Source organism: Oncorhynchus tshawytscha, linkage group LG19, assembly GCF_018296145.1.
Source record: "Oncorhynchus tshawytscha isolate Ot180627B linkage group LG19, Otsh_v2.0, whole genome shotgun sequence".
In the NCBI taxonomy this organism is placed as follows: Eukaryota; Metazoa; Chordata; class Actinopteri; order Salmoniformes; family Salmonidae; genus Oncorhynchus; species Oncorhynchus tshawytscha.
Window position 1 is genome coordinate 25154033 of NC_056447.1, and position 22031 is coordinate 25176063.

Sequence of the window (22031 nt, forward strand, 5' to 3'; positions counted from 1 at the left end):
CAGATGACTAGTGAGAGGAAGGGAGAGAGAGAAGGGCTCAGGACGAGGACACGTTTGAAAGATGGCAAGAGCGAGAAGAAGGAGAGGAGAGAGAGGAAAAGGGAGAGAGTTAGAGAGAAAGACAGAAGTAGTGAGTGCGGTTGCTTGACTGTTGAGAGAGCAGCTCAATAAAAGCTTCACACTTCAGATTAAAGATGTGTGAGCCAGCTGGCCAGCCCAGCCATGGGGAGGGGGTTCGGGGGAGAGAGAACTCCGTTCCATGCAGCCACACCCCTGTCTGCACATTAGAGGTTGACACAGGAAAAGGTATGAAGTTATAGAGTCAAGTTCGGGACAGGACAGGATCGACAGTCCACAGGAATGGGCAGTACAGGAATAGTTAGAGACAGAGTTGTTTGGGGGGAGGGGGATTAGAAATATGTGATCGACCGGCTCGATTCGGTCTTGATGTAGCATGGTGTTTTTTTTTACATTGGATACAAGTAGAGACTCCGTGCTAGAAAATGGTGTTTCATACATTACAGTTGAGGAACAAGGGAAAGTAATTCTGATTTGAAAGTTGATTAACTTGTAACCTCACTTTTGATAAAAATGACCATTGAATATTTTGGTACACCTACTGGAGGGCTCTCTGCCTACACCCATTCAGTATCGTTCACACCCTCTTAAGCTTAAGCCCCACCCATCTCTTTAAGGATTCACATATGAGGCTATGTACTAAACAACCAAAGATTTCAAAACTAAAGGCTGGTTTATACTACAGGTGTGTTTGTAAATTGAATCTGGAGTGCCAGAGTGTGCTCTGGGCGTTCATAAACTCAGAGCGTTGCCCGATTGTTCGTACGTAAATTCAGAGCGTTTCGCTCTATGAGCATTCAGAGTGCACACTGAACGCTCTGGCCGAGGAGTAGGGTTGATCCGATCGTTCTGACCAAACAATAGCAGTCAAGCATGCAAGCTAACTGGTTAATGTTGGCTAGCTTGCTAGCTACTTCCAGACACAAATGAGAGAACAGTTCACTCTGACCATTTTACTGGTCCTAGCAGAGCTGGTTAGGCTGTGTTTATGTTATCCAGAGCGTTGATGACAACAAATGTGCTGCTGGCAACAATTTAATTATGCTTTTTTGCCAACGTTTACTGACACTGGCAATATTCAATGGGTGTTGAACGTTCATAAATTCATCAGTTATTCTGCGCTCTGGGCACTCTCAGACGAGAGAGCTCTGAAATCGGAGTAGAGAGCGAATTTACCAACCATGTCTATCGACATTTGTCGCAGTGACATCATGAACATTCTATTGAAATGGTTACTTGCATAGTGGAGTCTTTTGTTCAGACATGTAGCTAGCTAGCTAAACAATGAACCATAATCCCAACTCATAACGTTACTACCCTGCATGAATGTGCAGGTTGCTAACATACCAGGTTCAATGTTAGCAAGCTAACATTAGGCTATAACTAGCAATGCAAATGTCTCTGAGATACAAATAATATTACTACACAGGTCATACAAGTGACGTTAGCTTACGAGCCAGCCAGCTAAAGTTAGCTAGCTAGCTAACAGTACACTTTAACTTTAACAAAATTAGAAATGTGTGATTTCTGAAAATGTAGCTAGGTAGACTATCTCAACCGTATACATGGATGGACACTTCTCCCTCTGTGTCATGGTTGCCTTAGTTTGAAGATGTAATCCGGAGACAGGTGTTTTATACAACAGCCTTCTGTGTGTTCTCTTTTCGACTCCATCTGCATATTTGCAATCAAACGCCTGAATTTTCTCCATTTCCTTGGCTATCATACTCCAATTCTACCGGCATTCCACTGATTTCAAAACTCGGTCCTCCAGAAAGTGGAGAGCAACACCTTTGCAGTTCTACTATGTGATATATCTTTTAAAAAGCAGCGTTAGAAAGGGTTACCGAAACATACTGACCAGCTCATGTTATAGACAGAAGTGTGGCTAAACCAACTAGGCTCGTAATTTAACAATTGTATTTGCTTTTACAGATGCCATACACGTTTGTTATTAAGGCACATGAAAGTTCACATGTTCCAGAAGGCATTTCTGACAAAAAAAATGCATGTAAAACATTGCAACATTACAACCAAATACGTTTGATGCCTTTTCGAAATCATTTGCTCATTCAACATATTAAAGATTAAATGGCTAAGATAGGCTACACAACTTTTTATTCACCTGTCGTCATATTTAGCTACCTTAGAAGTGTTTACTTTGCAGGCTGACTAGCATCATTGAGTTACAATACTCTATACATTGGATCCCCAAATCAACTGGAAGTATCCACAAAACAAGTTTTGTATAATCATAATCCAAAAGTAATCCAAAGTATCTTTTGTTTTCCTAAAATGAATATTTACGATTTACAAATGATTAATTTGATTCACATGATTCGATTCAATGCGATTGAACCGATTCAAATAATACAATGATGAAGTGAATCATTAGTTTCATCAAAAATATTTGTTTTAATGAATCATATGAATCGTTCAAAGAAGTAAATCATCGTTGTATGGCATTATTCGTGAGTGTCGGTGGAACGTTTTTTGGGACATTGATGCCATGACAAAAACATTTATAGCTTAACAGTTAACTAGAGGGTACAAGATATGTTTTTAATTGTCTACCTACATAGTTAGAGAAGAGACTATCATACTGTATTTTATAGGCTAGGCCTACCTGATGCTGCATTGTCCGACTGCCTCACTTTCCTTGACAAACGGCCCACACTTCTCGCACACAAGCAGGTGATGTGTGCAAACACAGACGAGCTAAAGTGTCGTTCCGAGCCTGGCTGATTTTTATTTGATTGTTAAAATATTTTAAAACTGTGCCTGAATAAATTAAATACATTTCCATAACTTTTTCAAAACTTTTCAGATTTGAACATTTTCCAAAACTTTTCCAGGCCTGGAAAACACCATTTTAAAATTCCACAACTTTTCCACGATTTTCAAGACCGTACAAACCCTGTCCATTCGAGTATAGAAAAAAAAATCATGCAAGTACTCAAAACAGTCAAAAAAGGTCAAATACAGGGAAAAGGACAGTACGGGGAAAAAGATAGGACAGGAATTAATTTTCACTCCCGTGTCAACCTCTACTGCACATATAGGCTATATGGAGAAACACTCACACATTCACACTACCATACAAGTCTAAACAGGGGTCCTCAACATGACACACCTTTCAGGGACTCACCTACCCTTCATTCCCTATTCTCCCTCTCACATTCATTCTCTCCTCTAATTCTCCCCGCCCGTCTCTCTGAGGCAGCCAATCATCTCTCTTTCTGTGGCGGTACCTCATTCTCTCTCTCCATTAGGGAGAGAAAGAGATTCTCCACCTGGGGACAGTGAACTCCGACCGATTTCACAAATTGCTTTTGGGGAGTTTACTTTTGGGTCATAGACACACAGACACAGACACACACACACACACACACTCGCACGCACACACACACACACATTCTAAATTACTTGACTGAGAATGGCAAAAGCACAGAGAATAGTATTTCTAAGGACACAACCCCTGTGGCCTGTCATCTCCTGGCTCAGGTTCTAGCAGCAGAAAGAGATAATATCACAATCAATAGCAGCTGGGTATTTCAGAGGCCTTGTCCCAAGGTATGGATAGCATTGGTTTGATTAAAATATAAAGGACTTCCTGGAAAGGTCAGAGTCAGTGGTGTCCCTCCTGTTTAGAGAGGGAACAGAGCACGGCAGGGGAATGGATACAACACAACACATGAGAGGAGGCATTAGGAGTGCAGCTCAGATATCCTACTGTACACCTTCCTTCACCCTGTCTTGTCCTCTTAATAAGGCCACTCTGAGGTCATGTACTGACACAGCTATGGACCCTTGACCCCATTACCCTCCAGCTCACATTGCAATCCTGCTATCGGCAGTTTAACATTGTGGATAGAACCAATACCCAATCCAAAACCATTCCCACCATCTTCATCATTCATCATCGTCATTGTTGGCATCACCGTAATTTAACAATGCTGCTATAAACGAATCATGGTACAGTACAAGTGACATATCAACTAAACACATTTCTCATGTTCTTCCTGACCGTATATTCATCATGGTCTGAATACATTATTACAATTTGAAATGTCTGCTTACCTCCTTGGTGCTGGGTAATAATAGTAGTAATATTAAAGACAGTGTGTTGTGTGAATCTACATTTTCTCCTGCACTCCTCTCAGTAAGAGATTTATAGAAGCCAGTCAACAAGCAGAGACCAATGTGCTCTGTTCCATATCCTGTCAGAGCCTTGTGGCCAATTATCTGCTACAACATTGAGGTTATGGATTTTCACAGATGGATAAGGATGAATGGGTGTTTTGACTGGTTTCACTTGTTAAAATCCTGTGGGTGAATATATTGGTGTCCGTCAGTGTTTGACAGTTTGTGTATTTGTTGATATAAATGTGTTTGGGAGGCCTTCACTACAGTATATAGTGGTAACAGCACACAATACTCTGCTTACTAATGTGCATGACAGTGGGTATGCGTGTGTGTCTGCGTGTCGGTCTGTCTAGTTGTAGTCCATTCCCTCAGCGCTACAGTGTACAGATAGAGCAGTAGAGACACTCACTTTTCTCTCCTTGTCTCCGTACTCCAGGCCAAGGGTGTCCATGGCACGGACGATGGCAGCCAGAGACTGGATTGTGTTGCTGTAGACCACAGGCTTGTACTGCTTCACATCATCTCCAGAGAAGCCATCCTCGTGGATAATCCTGCAAACATGAATGTGATTCATACAGGTCAGGTGGGCATTTACCTAAACAGGGACGTCATGTCCACGGCACACATGCTGGTGGCAGTCACGCAGAGGCACACATGCTGGTGGCAGTCACGCAGAGGCACACATACTGGTGGCAGTCACGCAGAGGCACACATACTGGTGGCAGTCACGCAGAGGCACACATACTTTATCACACACACACACAGTCACACGCACACAGAAACACAGAGGCTTGGGAAGCCCTGAGCTCCTCTCTCTTCCTCAGCCTGGCTCCATCTTAATTCTATTTTCCTTTCATTTGCTCCGTTGCCGCTGTAGATGGCCGTTGAAGAAAGGGGGAGAGGGGGAGATCTGAGAGTTTCTCCCCCACCCAGCAGCCAGAGCTAGTCCAGGACCAGATGTGGAGAGTGCGCCCCATTAGGCAGATACACATGGAGACACATTGACCCCAGGTCTGAGATCTCCTCTTCACGACACAAACACCACAGCAGAGAGCGGCTCAGACTATTTACCCCCTACAGGCACCATTAACACCTCACCGCCCCACACCCTCACTGGTCATGATATCCAGTCCCCAGTCCTTTTAATGGACCAGATGGAGCATGAGCTCCTACCAACAAAGAGTACAGGCTGAGCTTTGTGTTTGTGAAAGTGAGTGTGTGTGTTCCCTTTGAAGTAGGCCAAGCATATAAAAAGAAAGGCAGAGAGATGTCAGTGCCCTAAGCCCTGACTTACTGCGCAAGAGAGGCAGAGTGTCCCAGCCCAAGAAGCCTGCGGCTGTAACACACAGATACAGTTTGTGATCATCCAACAGCAATATGCCTCCTCTTCAGTAGCATGCCTTTCATAAGACTCTGTCTGTCTCGACCCATATCACTACTCTCTCAATACTGACAAGCCTGAACTTGTCCTGATGTGTGTGTGTGTGTGTGTGTGTGTGTGTGTGTGTGTGTGTGTACTTGCTTTCCTACATTATCAGCAGTGGTGTAAAGTACATAAGTAAAAATACTTTAAAGGTACTGCCTAAGTAGTTTTTTGGGGTATCTGTATTTTACTATACTATTTATACTTTGACTATTTTTACTTATACATTCCTTAAGAAAATATTATACTTTTTACTCCATACATTTTCCTTGACATTCAAAAGTACTCGATACATTTTGAATGCTTAGAAAGACAGGAAAATGGTCAAATTCACACACTTATCAACCGAACATCTCTGGTCATCCCTACTGCCTCTGATCTGGAGGACTCTCCAAACACACATGCTTCGTTTGTAAATAATGTCTGAATGTTGGAGTGTGACCCTGGCTTTCAGTAAATAAAGAAAAGGAAATGGAGCCGTCTGGTTGGCTTATTATAAGGAATTAGAAATGATTCATACTTTGACTTTTGATACTTAAGTCTATTTTAAACCAAATACTTTTCTACTTTTACTCAAGTAGAATTTTACTGGGTGACTTTTACTTCAGTCATTTTCTATTAAGGTATCTTTACCTTTACCCAAGTATGATAGTTGGGTACTTTTTCCACCACTGATTATCAGGAGCCCAATGTCCTAACATTTCACCCGAATGTCCTGAAAAGGTAGGAAAATAACTTTTTAGAGGTCCCGAATTTGTTAAAATGCTATTTTAAGCTTAATAGTTAGGGTTAGGTTCTGGGGTTAAGGTTAGGGTTAGGTTTTGGGGTTAAGGTTAGGGTTAGGTTTAAGGTTAGGGTTTTGGGGGTTAAGTTTATATTTGGGGGTAGGGGTGTTGTTAGGGTTAGGGAAAATATAATTTTTAATGATCAATATTTTATACTCCAAAAAGTCCTGAAATTTCACAAAAACAAAGCTGTGTGTGTGTGTGGCAGGCTGACGTTTATTGTCATGAGTCTTGTCCTGGAGGCAGAACTAAGAGTTTTCCACTTAAACAGCTGCAAAGTCTAAATTGGCTATATTGTAAACATTCATGAAAACCAAAATTCACTTTTTGGTCTTTTATTTAAGGTTAGGGTTAGGCATTAGGGTTAGCAGTGTGGTTAAGGTAAGGTTTGATGCTTTTATGACTTTGTGGCTGTGACAGCTAGTGACCACTGCGGAGCTGCCTCCAGAACAAGATTTATGAAAAAATGGCTCATTTACATGTGTGTGTGACAGTGACTTACCTACAGCTCAGCAGTAATGCTGCTGTGACACAGACATGTGCGTGTCAATGACAAGGGAATATTGCCTCTATCTCCCCTTTGCTCTCCCTGTCTTCTCTCTCTCTCTCCCTCCCTCTTTCAACCATAATCTTCCTATGACGAATGCTTTATCTGTGGGTGTAATAAACAGCACGGGGGACACACTGCTTCTGCACTACTGATACCTGGGCTGGTGGGCGGAGGGTTCCAGAAGAGAGGGGGGAAGGTTCCTACTCTCCCCAGCACAGAGCATATGTGGAAGGGTTGAGGAATGTACAGAAGGGAGGGGAGCTTTGCATTATATAGCCTACTGTAAACTGTGTGTAGTTGTGTGAGTCACCTTACTTTGAGGAGTCCCATAATCCTGTGGTCAATGACTCTGGTATCGATTGTCAGAGCTTAGCTCCTCTCTAAGGGAAATGAAAGCTCTCTCAGACACTGTTTTCCTTCCTCTTTAACAGACTTGTTTTAACAGCTGGCATTGTGACTGGCAGACCAGGTGTGCCTTGGCAGAGATAGGCATGTGCCAGCCAGGACCCATGAGTTAGACCCGAGGAATGGAATGGTTAGAATCCAAAGGAATGGTGAAAAGACACCCATGGATCCCCTACACCAATCTCACCCTAACAAAAAATATTATACAGTATCAGTTCTCTATGTCTGGCAAGTAGTATGGTGCTGTGGCTTGGAGTATTGTCATGATGGTGATGTTCCCCCCCCACCCCTGATCAGATAAATGAGTCCATGCCGTCCCTAGGAGGGGTGCATCACTTGAGTGGGTTGAATCACTGATGTGGTCTTCCTGTCAACCCCCTGGGTGGGGTTATACCCTGTCATCGGATGGGGCCACAGTGTCTCCTGACCCCTCCTATCTCAGCCTCCAGTATTTATGCTGCAGTATTTTGTGTCGGGGGCTAGGGTCAGTCTGTTATATCTGGAGTATTTCTCCTGTCTTATCCGGTGTCCTGTGTGAATTTAAGTATGCTCTCTCTAATTCTCTCTTTCTTTCTCTCTTCCGGAGGACCTGAGCCCTAGGACCATGCCTCAAGACTACCTGGCATGATGACTCCTTGCTGTCCCCAGTCCACCTGGCCGTGCTGCTGCTCCAGTTTCAACTGTTCTGCCTGCGGTTATGGAACCCTGACCTGTTCACCGGACGGGCTGCCTGTCCCAGACATGCTGTTTTCAACTCTCTTGAGACAGCAGGAGCTGTAGAGATACTCTCAATGATCAGCTATGAAAAGCCAACTGACATTTACTCCTGAGGTGCTGACCTGTTGCACCCTCGACAACTACTGTGATTATTATTATTTGACCATGCTGGTCATTTATGAAAATTTGAATATCTTGGCCATGTTCTGTTATAATCTCCACCCGGCACAGCCAGAAGAGGACTGGCCACCCCTCGTAGCCTGGTTCCTCTCTAGGTTTCTTCCTAGGTTTTGGCCTTTCTAGGGAGTTTTTCCTAGCCACCGTGCTTCTACACCTGCATTGCTTGCTGTTTGGGGTTTTAGGCTGGGTTTCTGTACAGCACTTTGAGATATCAGCTGATGTAAGAAGGGCTATATAAATAAATTTGATTTGATTGAAGTTGTTAGGTTTATGTCCTATCCTACATCCTGATTTTACCAGGTTCTGACCACTAGCTGGTGCTGTTCCTGCTAGTAGGTGATTTCTTTTAAAGGCATAGTTCACCCAAATGATAAAATGACGTATATGTTTCCCTGTAGGCAGTGTATGGACAAGGGATAAAATAAACCCATGCTTAGTTTTGTTTAGCTGGCCACTGTTTCAAATGCTAACTTTTTAGCATTAGTGGCACAAATCCAATGCAAGTCAGCGGTACCTATATTAGCATTTCCACGCTTCATACCCAAATCATCTATAAGTAACATCATTGAGTTACACAATAAATGTTTTGATACTTTAGGATGATTTGGACATGAATCGTGAAAATACTAATATACATACTAAAAGCTAAAAGGTTAGCATTTGAAACAGTGGACAGCAAAACCAAAGCATGGAATTCTATCTTGTCCATAGACTGCTTACATGGTAGGGAAGGGCATCATCCACCTGAGCCACAGTCTGTTCACCCCGCTACCATCTAAAAGAAGGAGACAGTAGAAAGCTGAGACCTGAGAGACTGATAAACAGCTTCTATCTCCAGGCCATCAGACTGTTAAACAGTCACCGCTAGCTGGCCTCCGCCCAGTACCCTTCCCTGAAACTTAGTCACTGTTACTAGCCGGCTACCACCCGGTACTCTACCCTGCACATTAAGAGACGTCTTTGGCCTATGTACATAGTCGTTGAACAATGGTCACCTTGATCATTTTTACATACTCCTTTACCAACTTTATATGTATATACTGTATTCTAGTCATGGCACATCCTATAGAACTACTGCTGTACACATATTTTATTCATATACTGTCCATATTATCATTACACACCATTATATAGAGTTCCTTCAGAACGTATTAACACCACTTGACTTTTTCCACATTTTGTTGTTTTACAGCCTGAATTTAAAATGGATTCAATTTGGATGTTGTGTCACATACCCCATAATGTCCAAGTGGAATTATGTTTGACTTTTTTATTTTATTATTTATATATTTTTTACAAATGAATTATAAATGAAAAGCTGAAATGTCTTGAGTCAATATGTTTTAAACCCCTTTGTTATGGCAAGTCTAAATAAGTTCAGGAGTAAACATTTGCTTAATATGTCACATTTTTGAATGACTACTTCATCTCTGTACCCCACAGATACAATTATCTATAAGGTCCCTCAGTCAAGCAGTGAATTTCAAAAACAGTTATCTATAAGGTCCCTCAGTCAAGCAGTGAATTTCAAAAACAGTTATCTATAAGGTCCCTCAGTCAAGCAGTGAATTTCAAAAACAGATTCAACCACAAACCAGGGAGGTTTTCCAATGCCTCACAAAGAAGGGAACTTATTGGTAAATAAAAAATCAGAAGTTGAATATCCTTTTGAGCATGGTGAAGTAATTCATTACACTCGGGATGGTGTATCAATATACCCAGTCACTACTAAGATACAGGTGTCCTTACTAACTCAGTTGCCAGAGAGGAAGGAAAAAGCTCAAGGAGTTCACCATGAGGCCAATGGTGACTTTAAAACAGTTAAGAGTTGAATAGCTATGACCGGAGAACACTGCGGATGGATCAACAACATTGTAGTTACTCCACAATACTAACCTAAATGACAGAGTGAAAAAAAGGAATCATGCAGTATCATGATATTCTGTATCATCATACAGAATGGAAATATTCCAAAACATGCATCCTGTTTGCAATAAGGCAGTAAATTAATACAAGAAAAAAAGTGAAAAAGTAATTCACTTTATGTCCTGAATACAATGCGTTATGTTTGGGGCAAATCCAACATGTCACTGAGTTCCACTCTTCATATTGTCAAGCATCTGAGGCAGGATTGTGTCGAGGCACAGATCTGGGGAAGTGTACCAAAACATTTCTGAAAATGGCCTGCATACTCACCAGTCATGTCACCATATATATATATTTCCTAATTCCATTATTTTACATTTAGATGTGTGTGTATTGTTGTGAATTGTTTTTAGATACTACTGCACTGTTGGAGCTAGGAACACAAGCATTTTGAATATGCTAAATATGTATATGTGACCAATAACATTTTATTTGATATACTGTATATAAACTGAACAAAAATTGAAATGCAACCAGTCAGTATCCATTTGCTTTATGTAGCACGACACATCTCCTTCGCATGCAGGCAAAGGAAGAACTGGGACATTTGCAGCTTCCAGGAATTGTGTACAGATCCTTGCGACATGGGGCAGTGCATGATCATGCTGAAACATGAGATGATGGCGGCAGATGAATGGCACGACAATGGGCCTCAGGACAATATTTCGAGCCGCAGCTCCATACTGAACTGATACCATATACTCATTGTTGTGTTGGGATTGGAGTGGGACCTGGGGTGTCTGTGGGTGTCTTTTGACCAGTTCTTTGGATTCCTCATGTCTAACTCATTGTTTGGTCCAAATCAGATGTTGGGTACCATAGTTATTGAATATTATATGAATCCTATAAATTAAAATGGCCAATTTGGGTGCAATCAATTCTCCTAAATTCTCAGAGATAAAATTATATTTCAACAAAATAATGATGCAGGAATGCAAATCCAGAAACAACAAACAATTTTGGAACAATCTGAGATGGAGGGTGTCGAAATCCTTTTTCTTGTGCTTTTTGAGGTGGAACGACCCACCTGGCAAAGACCTGCCAACATGCCCTGCACTGCTCTGTACTAGAGGTCAACCGATTAATCGGAATGGCCGATTAATTAGGGCCGATTTCAAGTTTTCATAACAATCGGAAATCTGTATTTTCGGGTTCCGATTTTGCCAATTTTTTTATTCCGATTTTTTTATATACCTTTATATAACTAAGCAAGTCAATTAAGAACACATTCTTATTTTCAATGACAGCCTAGGAACGGTGGGTTAACTGCCTTGTTTAGGGGCAGAACGACTGATTTTCACCTTGTCAGCTCAGGAGATCCAATCTTGCAAACTTACAGTTAACTTGTTCAACGCTGGGGTGTCTGTGGGTGTCTTTTGACCAGTTGTTTGGATTCCTCATGTCTAACTCATTGTTTGGTCCAAATCAGATGTTGGGTACCATAGTTATTGAATATTATATGAATCCTATAAATTAAAATGGCCAATTTGGGTGCAATCAATTCTCCGGGACCAACACCACACTAGACATTAGATTTACTAAACAAACACTACAGCTCAATGTCATAACCACAGACCCAACAGAAAGCAGAACATCCGTCTCCACATCTCTCCAGTGACCACAGCTCTACTCTGACCCGACACAACCACAGATCTCTAAATCGCCATTAAAACAACACTCTACACCTGTAACCTTGCAAAAGTTTAGTAAATATGTCGAGCCAATATCACCCAGCACCGCTGACAGCTCTGCCTCGATTTTCCTCAGTGCTGAAACTCCAGTGAGCGCACCATCTCAGGTGACTGATTAATAATCCAGGGGTTAAAAACAACACGTCTATAGGCAATCTCTAAATCACAATAAAGCTAAAGGCATGTCCCTGGGGTTTCTGATGCCCCTGGGGTTTCTGATGTCCCTGGGGTTTCTGATGTCCCTGGGGTTTCTGATGTCCCTGGGGTTTCTGATGTCCCTGGGGTTTCTGATGTCCCAGGGGTCGAATGATTCATTGTTCTGTTTCTGATAGGAGACACTGAAAGTACAGCAAGTCCTTATACCAGGCCACCTGTCAGAAAGAGCAGGTCCAGGCCCACACCACTGGTCAGCTAGCTACAACACACAGTACAGTCTGCAGAGTGCATGTCAGGAGCTGATACAAGAGTGATTACAAGTCACTCTACAAGGGTGATTAAAGTCTTGTCTTTCCCCCTGTGTCCCATTGCAGAGCAGTGGAGGGAGAGAGCTCTGAAATGAGACTGCAGGATTTACCATACCACACTGTGCAGTGTAACCTGCTGTCTGCTACAGTATATGGTAAAACCAGCCTTCCCAGTAAGAAGGGTCAAAAGGCTTCTGCTTTATCCTTGAGTGTAAGGACATGAAAAGTACAGTTTTTTTTATCGTTATGGCTTTCATTAGTGTGTTACATGTTTCCATTCCTCTCTGCAAAGCCTCATCAGGCAGTGTGTGTGGGTGGAACACCACAGGAGAGCTCAGATCATTATTACTGCCTTCCTTTCCCACCAAGTTTATAAAGGGACCCTCATTAAGTAACAGATAGAGAGAGGGGAGAGAGAGAGAGGGGGGAGGGAGAGAGAGAGAGAGGGGGGGGGAAAGAAAGAAAATAGGTACAGAGTAACAGAGCAGCACAATTGGAGGATCATTTTAATGTTCGAAGGGTCTGTGCTTTTCACGCTTGAGGACTTTTCTCATTTGGGTCTCTCCAGACCATCTGTCAGCTGGGAGGAGAGGAGAGGAGGGAGGGGAGGGTGACAGGTAGCCACTGGGGAGGGCAGAACAGAGAGCACATTAGGCCCTCCTTGGTGTCTGACACGTGGAGATCTGTGAACTGGAACCTCTACCACCACTGCCTCTCACACAGAGGGAGGGGCTTCTAAGAAGTGATGGAGTGGTAATTTTGCATTCTAGCCATGTACTGTACTGACTGACTAAATGCAACGTACTTGTTTTCCCCACAGAAAAAAACTGTTTACATAATGCTTTTGGTCTTATAATAAATGGAGTGCCTTGTATTGTGTACAGGTTTATTACACCTATTTCACTGTTGAGAGAAGTACGAGGGGATGAATGGGATTTTTAAGCCAGTAATTTTGAGTTTGCAAATCATCATGCCACACAAATGATCCTTTGTGCTCCCTGCACGCTCCAGTGCTGTTGCTGTCATCGGCCCCGGGACACAGCTACTTTGATTCCCTACCAGCGTTGGGGGCACTATTTATAACCTCTGCAATCAGAGGAGCGCTGCCTCCCAAGCATCAGATGCTCCAGCCTTTAGCACCAATCTGTCCCCCACACCCCGAGGTCGACTCACAGACACACACATAGACTGCAACCTAAATGGCACCCCCTTTCCTTTTTAGTGCCCATAGACCCCATTGGACTCTGATTTTAAAAAATTGTGCACTATATTGGGAATAGGATGTAATTTGGGATGCACAGACACCGCCAGGGTTACGGCAGCACCACACCTCGGCTAGTCCTAGATTGGAACATGCACACAACATCACTCCCTCACCACTCCCTCACTGCATTCAACTTCCATCTCACATTAGCTTTATGATATCAAACCGCAATGTCTATATTCATACAAAAACACAATCACACAACAGTAATTATAGGGTGTATCTATGGACCCACTGTATTTTACCCTCCCCCTCTCTTTCCACCTCTCTCTTGCTAAAACACTGCATCTTCCTGACTATATCTGCTGATCCCTCCTCTCACCCTCCCAGACCCCGCTCAGAGCTAAATTCTGCCACTGAGATTATGAAGTGTCCTCTATCAATTGGGACTTGCCAGCTGGTTGCTGGGAGAGGGTGACAGTAATTTTGGGTTCGCTTCACACACAGCCTTGATCAGTCACAAACGCTGAATAATTACAGCGACAGATCTGCATAACTACAGCTAAAAATCCCAGCCTGATCCCTCCCTAAACAGCAGCCGTTGTCCCCTCATTCACACAGTCCTCTGCTTCCACCCCTCTTCCTCCACTCCCCCTCTCCTCTCCCTCCTGGTCGTTTGTCATCCTGTAATTATATCTGCCATTGTCATCTCCCCTGGAACCCAAGGAGGAGAAGGAGCAGGAGATGAATATAAGAGGTGTATTGCTAAGGCAGCAGAATATCACCTTTGAGCACTGCAGGGTTTTGGGCTCTAGCCTGTTCTGATCACAGCTATATTTAACCAGTTTGGAGGATACAGGGTGGCATCTCAGCCATGCATAAACTAGTGTTGCATGGTATACCGAAACATCTGTACATTTCAGTACTAAAACATGAAAAACGGTTCCGTACTTTTTGTTACTAGCTCTAGCCTGTCCCAGGAGTCTGGGCTAAATCATGTTTGCTCCCCACTCATGCTGCACAGAAGTGAATACACTTAAATAATGGAACACGGCATGTAGAAATGTTTCAACTTAATTCATGTTCACAAAACAATGTCCATACAGGCTAGCCTAGAACACACTAGCTACAATGTGAGATGATACCATCAGCTTCCAGCTTTGTAGGCTTACAGTACTTTCCTTGCACATTTACAGCTAAAGATAACATCAATTCACTACCCTAGTACTTTGTTTGTGATAATATGCAAACCATAATGCAAAATATGCTGATTTCAAAGCTGATTTCACTTAATCGTCTCTCCCTCACGTCTCCCCCTTGAACTGACTGTGGGCTCTATTTAACAAATCTAACGTAATGGTACATCTTAGTGCTAGCGGTAGCGACATAGGTCCAGGGTTGTGTCAGAAATATGTTTGCTATTTTCACTGCGGGAATTATGAGCACAAGAGCTGGAGGTAGCCAGTCGTAAATAAATTAGTTTTAGGTGTGTCGAGGCTTGACTCCTCACTGGCTTATCAGAATGTGCTCCATAGATAGATATGTGGTTGCTTCAAGTTGTGTATTTACGTTTATGCATTGCGTTGTCCGTCACCAATTCGAATGTTAAATAGCCTACAGAAACAAAATAACTAAATGTAGGCCTATCCCATCCTTGTTAAATATATTGAATGTTTGCAGTCCACATTGTTCTAAGTAATTGCATGGCTTCAGTATGGAAATGTAACATGGTATTTGCACTGATATAGGGGCAAGATCTGCTGTAAATTGCATTATGCATGTCTTAGCCATGGGCACGACAAACTTTGTCAATTTACTATTGATAAGGCCTAAAAAGATTGTGAATAATTGTAATGAAATTCAAATAAATACTCAACTTGTTTTAAATAAACAGGCACCGCAATTACTCCCAACGGGCATTTAATATAAAGACATTTTCACAGAACCTGGACAAAGATCCAATATGAAAAGAAAGGGGGAATGTCGACTCACCGTTATACAGCTCCCAAATGTTTTATAAACATAATGGAACCACCTTACAGATCGCACTCACACATCTCCAGAAATAGCAGAAGGCTCCTAAATTGCATTGCATGCGAGCCATGGACATTCTCACCATAAAGTCAGGATGGTGAATCATTCTATTAACTTTGGTTTTTAATCCAATTAAAACAAAAAACAAACAATCTGGGTTTTTTTTCAAACAACAACAATATTTCTAAATAGGTTGGGGTCAGAAGCACGATATCATAAAATCGGCAGGATGAAAAAGACATGAACCTTTGTTATAGTAGCCCAGCGGTAAGGGTAGCCTATGGAGGGCTTGTTTTTTTAATCATATGAAACGGAAAACAGGCAATTGTTACAGGAAAATAACTTCTAAATACGTGGGTCACTAGCATCATGCCATCTCTCATTCCATTATGGGAATACAGTGGGGCAAAAAAGTATTTAGTCAGCCACCAATTGTGCAAGTTCTCCCACTTAAAAATATGAGAGAGGCCTGTAATTTTCATCATAGGTACACTTCAACTATGACAGACAAAATGAGAATTTTCTCCAGAAAATCACATTGTAGGATTTTTAATGAATTATGTAGGGGTACGGGGTAACTCCGGTAGATAGATATGTACAGTATGTAGGGGTACGGGTACAGGGTAACTCCGGTAGATAGATATGTACAGTATGTAGGGGTACAGAGTAACTCCGGTAGATAGATATGTACAGTATGTAGGGGTAAAGGGACTAGGAAACAGGATAGATAATAAGCAGCAGCAGTGTATGTGATGAGTCAAAAGAGTTGGTGCAAATGGGGGGGTCAAAGCAGATAGTCCAGGTAGCAATTTGGTTAACTATTTAGCAGTCTTATGGCTTTGCAGTAGAAGCTAAGTCCTGTTAGTTCCACACTTGCTGCATCGGTACCACTTTCCATGCAGTAGCAGAGAGAACAGTCTATGATTTGGGTGACATAGGTCCTGGATGGCAGGGAGTTTGACCCCAGTGATGTACTGGGCCTCACTACCCTGTGTAGCGCCTTGCAGTCAGATGCCAAGCGGTTGCCATACCAAGCGGCGATGCAGCCAGTCAAGATGCTCTCAGTGGTGCAGCTGTAGAACGTTTTGAGGATCTGAGGAACCATGCTAAATCTTTTCAGCCTCCTGGTGTGGAAGAGGCACTGTCATGCCTTCTTCACAACTGTGTTGGTGTGTGTAGACCATGCTAATTTCTTAAGAGATGTGAACACAGAGGAACTTAAAGTTCTCGACCCTCTCCACTACAGCCATGTCAATCTGGATGGGGATGTGCTCGGGAAGGGTAATTGTTTATCACCTGTAGCTCCATGAAATCAGCCAAAACCAGCTCAATAACTGAATGCAAGCACACACTTCTATCGAATATGCATTTCCCTGTATTGTGGATAGGCCTAAGCTGGGTCTTGAGATCAATAGATTTACCATTCATATGGCGGATAGCCTCCAGGGGGCGGATAGCCGCATATGGGGCGGCAGTGTAGCCTAGTGTTTAGAGCATTGGACTAGTAACCGAAAGGTTGCAAGTTCAAATCCCCGAGCTGACAAGGTACAAAATCTGTCGTTCTGCCCTTGAACAGGCAGTTAACCCACTGTTCCTAGGCCGTCATTGAAAATAAGAATTTGTTCTTAACTGACTTGCCTAGTAAAATAAAGTTACAAAAAATAAATTAAATAAAAATGATTACCATTATGTTGTTATGTAGTTAGATTGGTAAAAACAAAGTCAAATTGATTGTATGATTCTATAATTGATTCATTAATGCATACATGGCTGTCTGAAAAATGGACATACAAATGTTCTAATGTAATGACATTGAATTCAAAAGATGCCCAATGATTGAACAGAGCAGTAGCAGAGTGTATCTGTCTGGATCAAGTGCCATTTTGGGACTAGCTATTACACCTTCTTCTTTGCTGTGGAGAGCTGTTCCTACTTGTCTGATGACAATGAACAGTGACACACCAGGCCTGAGGTGTAGAGGTGCTGGTAGAGGGCAAAGCACTGTGACTCCACATAGAATTGACTGCCTCTGCATTTACTGCTTCTGCCCCCCACCCCGCCCCGCACTGTCCTCCTCTCCACGCTGTTCCACCTGCATCTGTAATTAACATTAAAAGCAGCTAGAGCTAATTTACAGCCTCCTCCTCCTCGTCCCCCTGGAGGCTATCCGCCGGTGGGAGGGCGTTGCTTGCCACACAGGCCAATTTAGCTACCCCACACCTATCTGGCAAAGGTTATTCTGACAACCCAGTAAAACACTGTCACAACCTCCTCCAATTAACACTGCTCACAGCAACACAAACCAGAACAACTACGTCACTGACTACTACTCAGAGTAGCTAAAGAAGCCGGTCAACACATGGTTACACCATTCTGATTAGACCACACTTGGACATTTTATCATTTTATCCATGGCAAAGTATGCAATTAGATTTTTCAATTCACACAATGATATAAGAGCTCCGTGTTGTAATGTACGTGCATACCATATAATTAGACTGTGCATGGTCACAGTAGTTAGGTATTGGCTAAATTCAGACATATTGGCTAAATTCAGACATATCACAGATGTGCTCTGGATCACCTGACCTCAGATCAGCTGAGGGGCCCAACACAAACAGCATTTCCAACAAGGCCCCTTTGTCTGGTCTGTACAGGACCTGACCGGGGATCTGCTGCCCGACACAAACACCTCCCAGACCACAGACAAAGACCCTTTGTTCCCCTGCATGGACCTGACCAGCACATGTACTCACTGACTGGCTGGTTGGTCAGCTCTGGCTCTGCAATCGACGAGTGCATCTGGACCACAGTGAAAAAGGGAGGGAGGGTGGTAGAGAGAGTCAAAGAAAGCAAGGGAGGGTCCAGATGGGAGAGTGAAAGAATCTGAGAAAAAGAGAAAGGTTAGAGGCAGAAAGAGCATAAGTGAAGTAGCAGGCTGTCCCAGTGCACTAGCAGTACTGCCATCATTCCCCTCAGTGCACAGACAGAGAGGAGGAGATATGGGGAATATGCCACATTCCTCTTTTCCAGAAACTAATCATGTCCTCCAGGCAGCCCTCCCGGCAGTAGCAACAACAGCAGAGCCAACCAGAGCTTAGTCCCTCTGCCCAGCCCAGCCTTCATCAACCTGTCCTACTCCATCCTGTTACAAGGGCCCTGATTCACACACTGACACATTAACTGTGATACACTAGTGTAGTTGAGTACAGTGGAGAGAAAAAGAGGACCTCACATTAGCAAAACCCTCACAAGTAGTGCATCTCCTCATTCCATTTATTCTGTAGATGAGTGAGAGCATATCAAGAAATAGCGTATGTATACAGTGCATTCGGAAAGTATTCAGACCCGTTAACTTTATCAATCCTTATCAATCTACACACAATACCCCATTATGACCAAGCAAAAACAGGTTCTTTGACATTTTAGCAAATTTTTAAAAAAATGAAATATCACATATACATAAGAATTCAGACCCTTTACTCAGTACTTTGTTGAAGCACCTTTGGCAGAGATTACAGCCTCGAATCTTCTTGGGTATGACGCTTTCTCCCATTCCTCTGCAGATCCTCTCAGGCTTTGTCAGGTTGGATGGGGAACACCGCTGCACAGCTATTTTCAGGTCTCTCCAGAAATGTTCGATCAGGTTCAAGTCCGGGCTCTGGCTGGGCCACTCAAGGACATTCAGAGACTTATCCCATGTCTTGGATGTGTGCTTTGGGTCGTTGTCCTGTTGGAAGGTGAAACTTCGCCCCAATCTGAAGTCATGAGCGCTCTGGAGCATATTTTCAACAAGGATCCCTCTACTTCTCTCCGTTCATCTTTGCCTCGATCCTGACTATTCTTCCAGTCCATTCCGGCAAAACAAATCCCCACAGCCACCGCCATGCTTCACCGTAGGGATGATGCCAGGTTTCCTCCAGAAGTGATGCTTGGCATTCAGGCCAAAGAGTTCGATCTTGGTATAATCAGACCAGAGAATCTTGCTTCTCAGTCTGAGAGTCTTTAGGTGTCTTTTGGCAAACTCCAAGCGGGCTGTCATGAGTCATTTACCGAGGAGTGGCTTCCATGTGGCCACTCTATCATAAAGGCCTGATTGGGGGAGTACTGCAGAGATGATTGGCCATCTGGAAGTTTCTGTCATCTCCACATCTCCACAACTCACTGACCAAGGCCCTTCTCCCCGATTGCTCAGTTTGGCTGGGTGGCCAGCTCTAGGATGAGTCTTGGTGGTTCCAAACTTCTTCCATTTAAGAATGATGGAGGCCCTTCCCCAGATCTGTGCCTCGACACAACCTTGTCTCGGAGCTCTACGGACAGTTCATTCAACCTCATTGCTTGGTTTTTGCTCTGACATGCACTGTCAACTGTGCGACCTTATATAGACAGGTATGTGCCTTTCCAAATCATGTCCAATCAATTGAATTTACAACAGGTGGACTCCAATCAAGTTGTAGAAACATCTCAAGGATGATTAATGGAAACAGGATTCACCAGAGCTCAATTTGGAGTCTCGTAGTAAAGGGTCTGAATACTTATTTAAATAAGCATTACTGTTTTGTTTTTTTTGTTTGTTTTTTAAATATGCAAAACATTCTACAAACCTGTTTTCGCTTTGTCATTATGGGGTGTAATGTAGATTAATTTAATCCATTTTAGAATAAGGCTGTAATGTAACAAAATGTGGAAAACGTGAAGGGGTCTGAATACTTTCCGAATGCACTGTATGCCTAAGTTGTACTAGAGCTCCTGGCTACACATCTCACGTGACCTGCAATTACTCAGGCAAGCACAAGAAAAACATTTGTCCACATATGCTGAATGCTGATGATTATCATGCGTTATAATGCAGTGCAGATAGACGCAAGGGAACACTCTTCAAGTGAACACAGATTAATATCTCGCTGAAATCCAGTGAGACCATGAATGGCTCAACAGTTTAAGATTCCTTTGAAGCAGGGCTTCTCCACCTTCTTCCATCTCAGACCTAATGACATTCCAAAAGCCAGGGACTCCACGACAGACCAAATTTTAACAGCAGCGCTAATTTGATAAATGCTGTAAACTGCTAGAGCTAGCTGCATTCATTATTGGCCTGAAATGTGAACAAAGATTGTGTAACTGTGATATTCCCTGACCCATTGAAAACCCACCGAGGCCTCTAAGGGAAAAGGTTAAGAGGATGCAAGTGGCTGGAAAAATCCCATCCTGAACTCTCTCTAGTTCTGGACGTCTGATGTGATGATGTGCGGTCTGATGTGATGTCAAATGTGTGTCTACACTGTGCTTAAGCAGTTCAAGCATGGCTATAATTAGACCACACGGTCTTTGCCCTGTGTTTTGCATGTCTCTCTCTCTCTCTCTATGCCAGTAGCTAATGCAAAGTGGATGCAAACCGGGCATGATATGGCAAAACAAGGACAGCTATCTAGAGATACTGTATGTTACCATGAGCTTCAGTGTTCTGCAGCGCTGGGTGTCTGTCATTGAACCAGTAAACAAACCCATAAGAGAGCTCAGCCAATGTATGGCAGAGCATGGGACTGTTAGATGGCGACTGCGGGTGTGAGACAAACACGTAGGCTACATTCAATTTGTGACTTTCCGTTATGTAACACTTGAGTTCATTTGTCCATCCTGGACCCCCCCCCTCTTCACTGCCGTCCGAGCCCTAAATGAAACCTGTTCTGGAGGAAAGACAGACCTATGTGCCAGAGCGGATCAGCATCCTCCAACCCCCTACCCCCATCACTCCGAGCCTCACGGTGGGAAAATTACAGTAAGGGTCTGGGAATGGTGCAGCCGGGCCGGCTGGCCCTGGTTTGTTCTTGCTCCGGTCAGTCACCTCCAATCACGTCATCAGAGGTGGCTAGACTGGCCCTCTTAACGTGATTAGCATCCCCACGCTAAGTGTGGAAGCAGCACAGAATGAGGAACAGAGAGACTACAGAGATACAGGGCCCAGAGAGCAGCCATAGAGAAAGAGAGAAACAGGAGAAAACAGAGAGAGAACAGAGAGCGAGAGAGCAGCCATAGAGAAAGAGAGAAACAGGAGAAAACAGAGAGAGAACAGAGAGCGAGAGAGCAGCCATAGAGAAAGAGAGAAACAGGAGAAAACAGAGAGAGAGGGAACAGAGAGCAGCCATAGAGAAAGAGAGAAACAGGAGAAAACAGAGAGAGAGGGAACAGAGAGCAGCCATAGAGAAAGAGAGAAACAGGAGAAAACAGAGAGAGAGAGGGAACAGAGTGAATGAGAGCAGGGCGAGTGTATAATGAGTGTCTAGGAGAAAAGAGAGACTTTCAAGAGATGAGAAAGGACATAGCGCCTGAAACAGATAGAGTAGGCATGGGGGAGTTTCCAGAGCTTAGTGACAAGGATAAGCAGAAGCGGGGGAAGTTCAGTATAGATCAGACTGAGCGTACAGAAC

The 22031-nt window shown here is 43.2% G+C and overlaps 1 protein-coding gene across 3 annotated transcripts in view; it reads right to left on the bottom strand.

The window, feature by feature from the left end:
- The window catches only part of gnao1a (guanine nucleotide binding protein (G protein), alpha activating activity polypeptide O, a), a 126983-nt gene that overhangs the window by 86955 nt on the left and 17997 nt on the right, over positions 1-22031 (bottom strand). For all 3 annotated transcript variants that reach the window (XM_024379393.2, XM_024379394.2, XM_024379392.1), the window contains exon 3: positions 4634-4775. In XM_024379393.2, coding sequence (XP_024235161.1) covers positions 4634-4775 — 142 coding nt within the window. The remainder of the gene's footprint in view (positions 1-4633; positions 4776-22031) is intronic.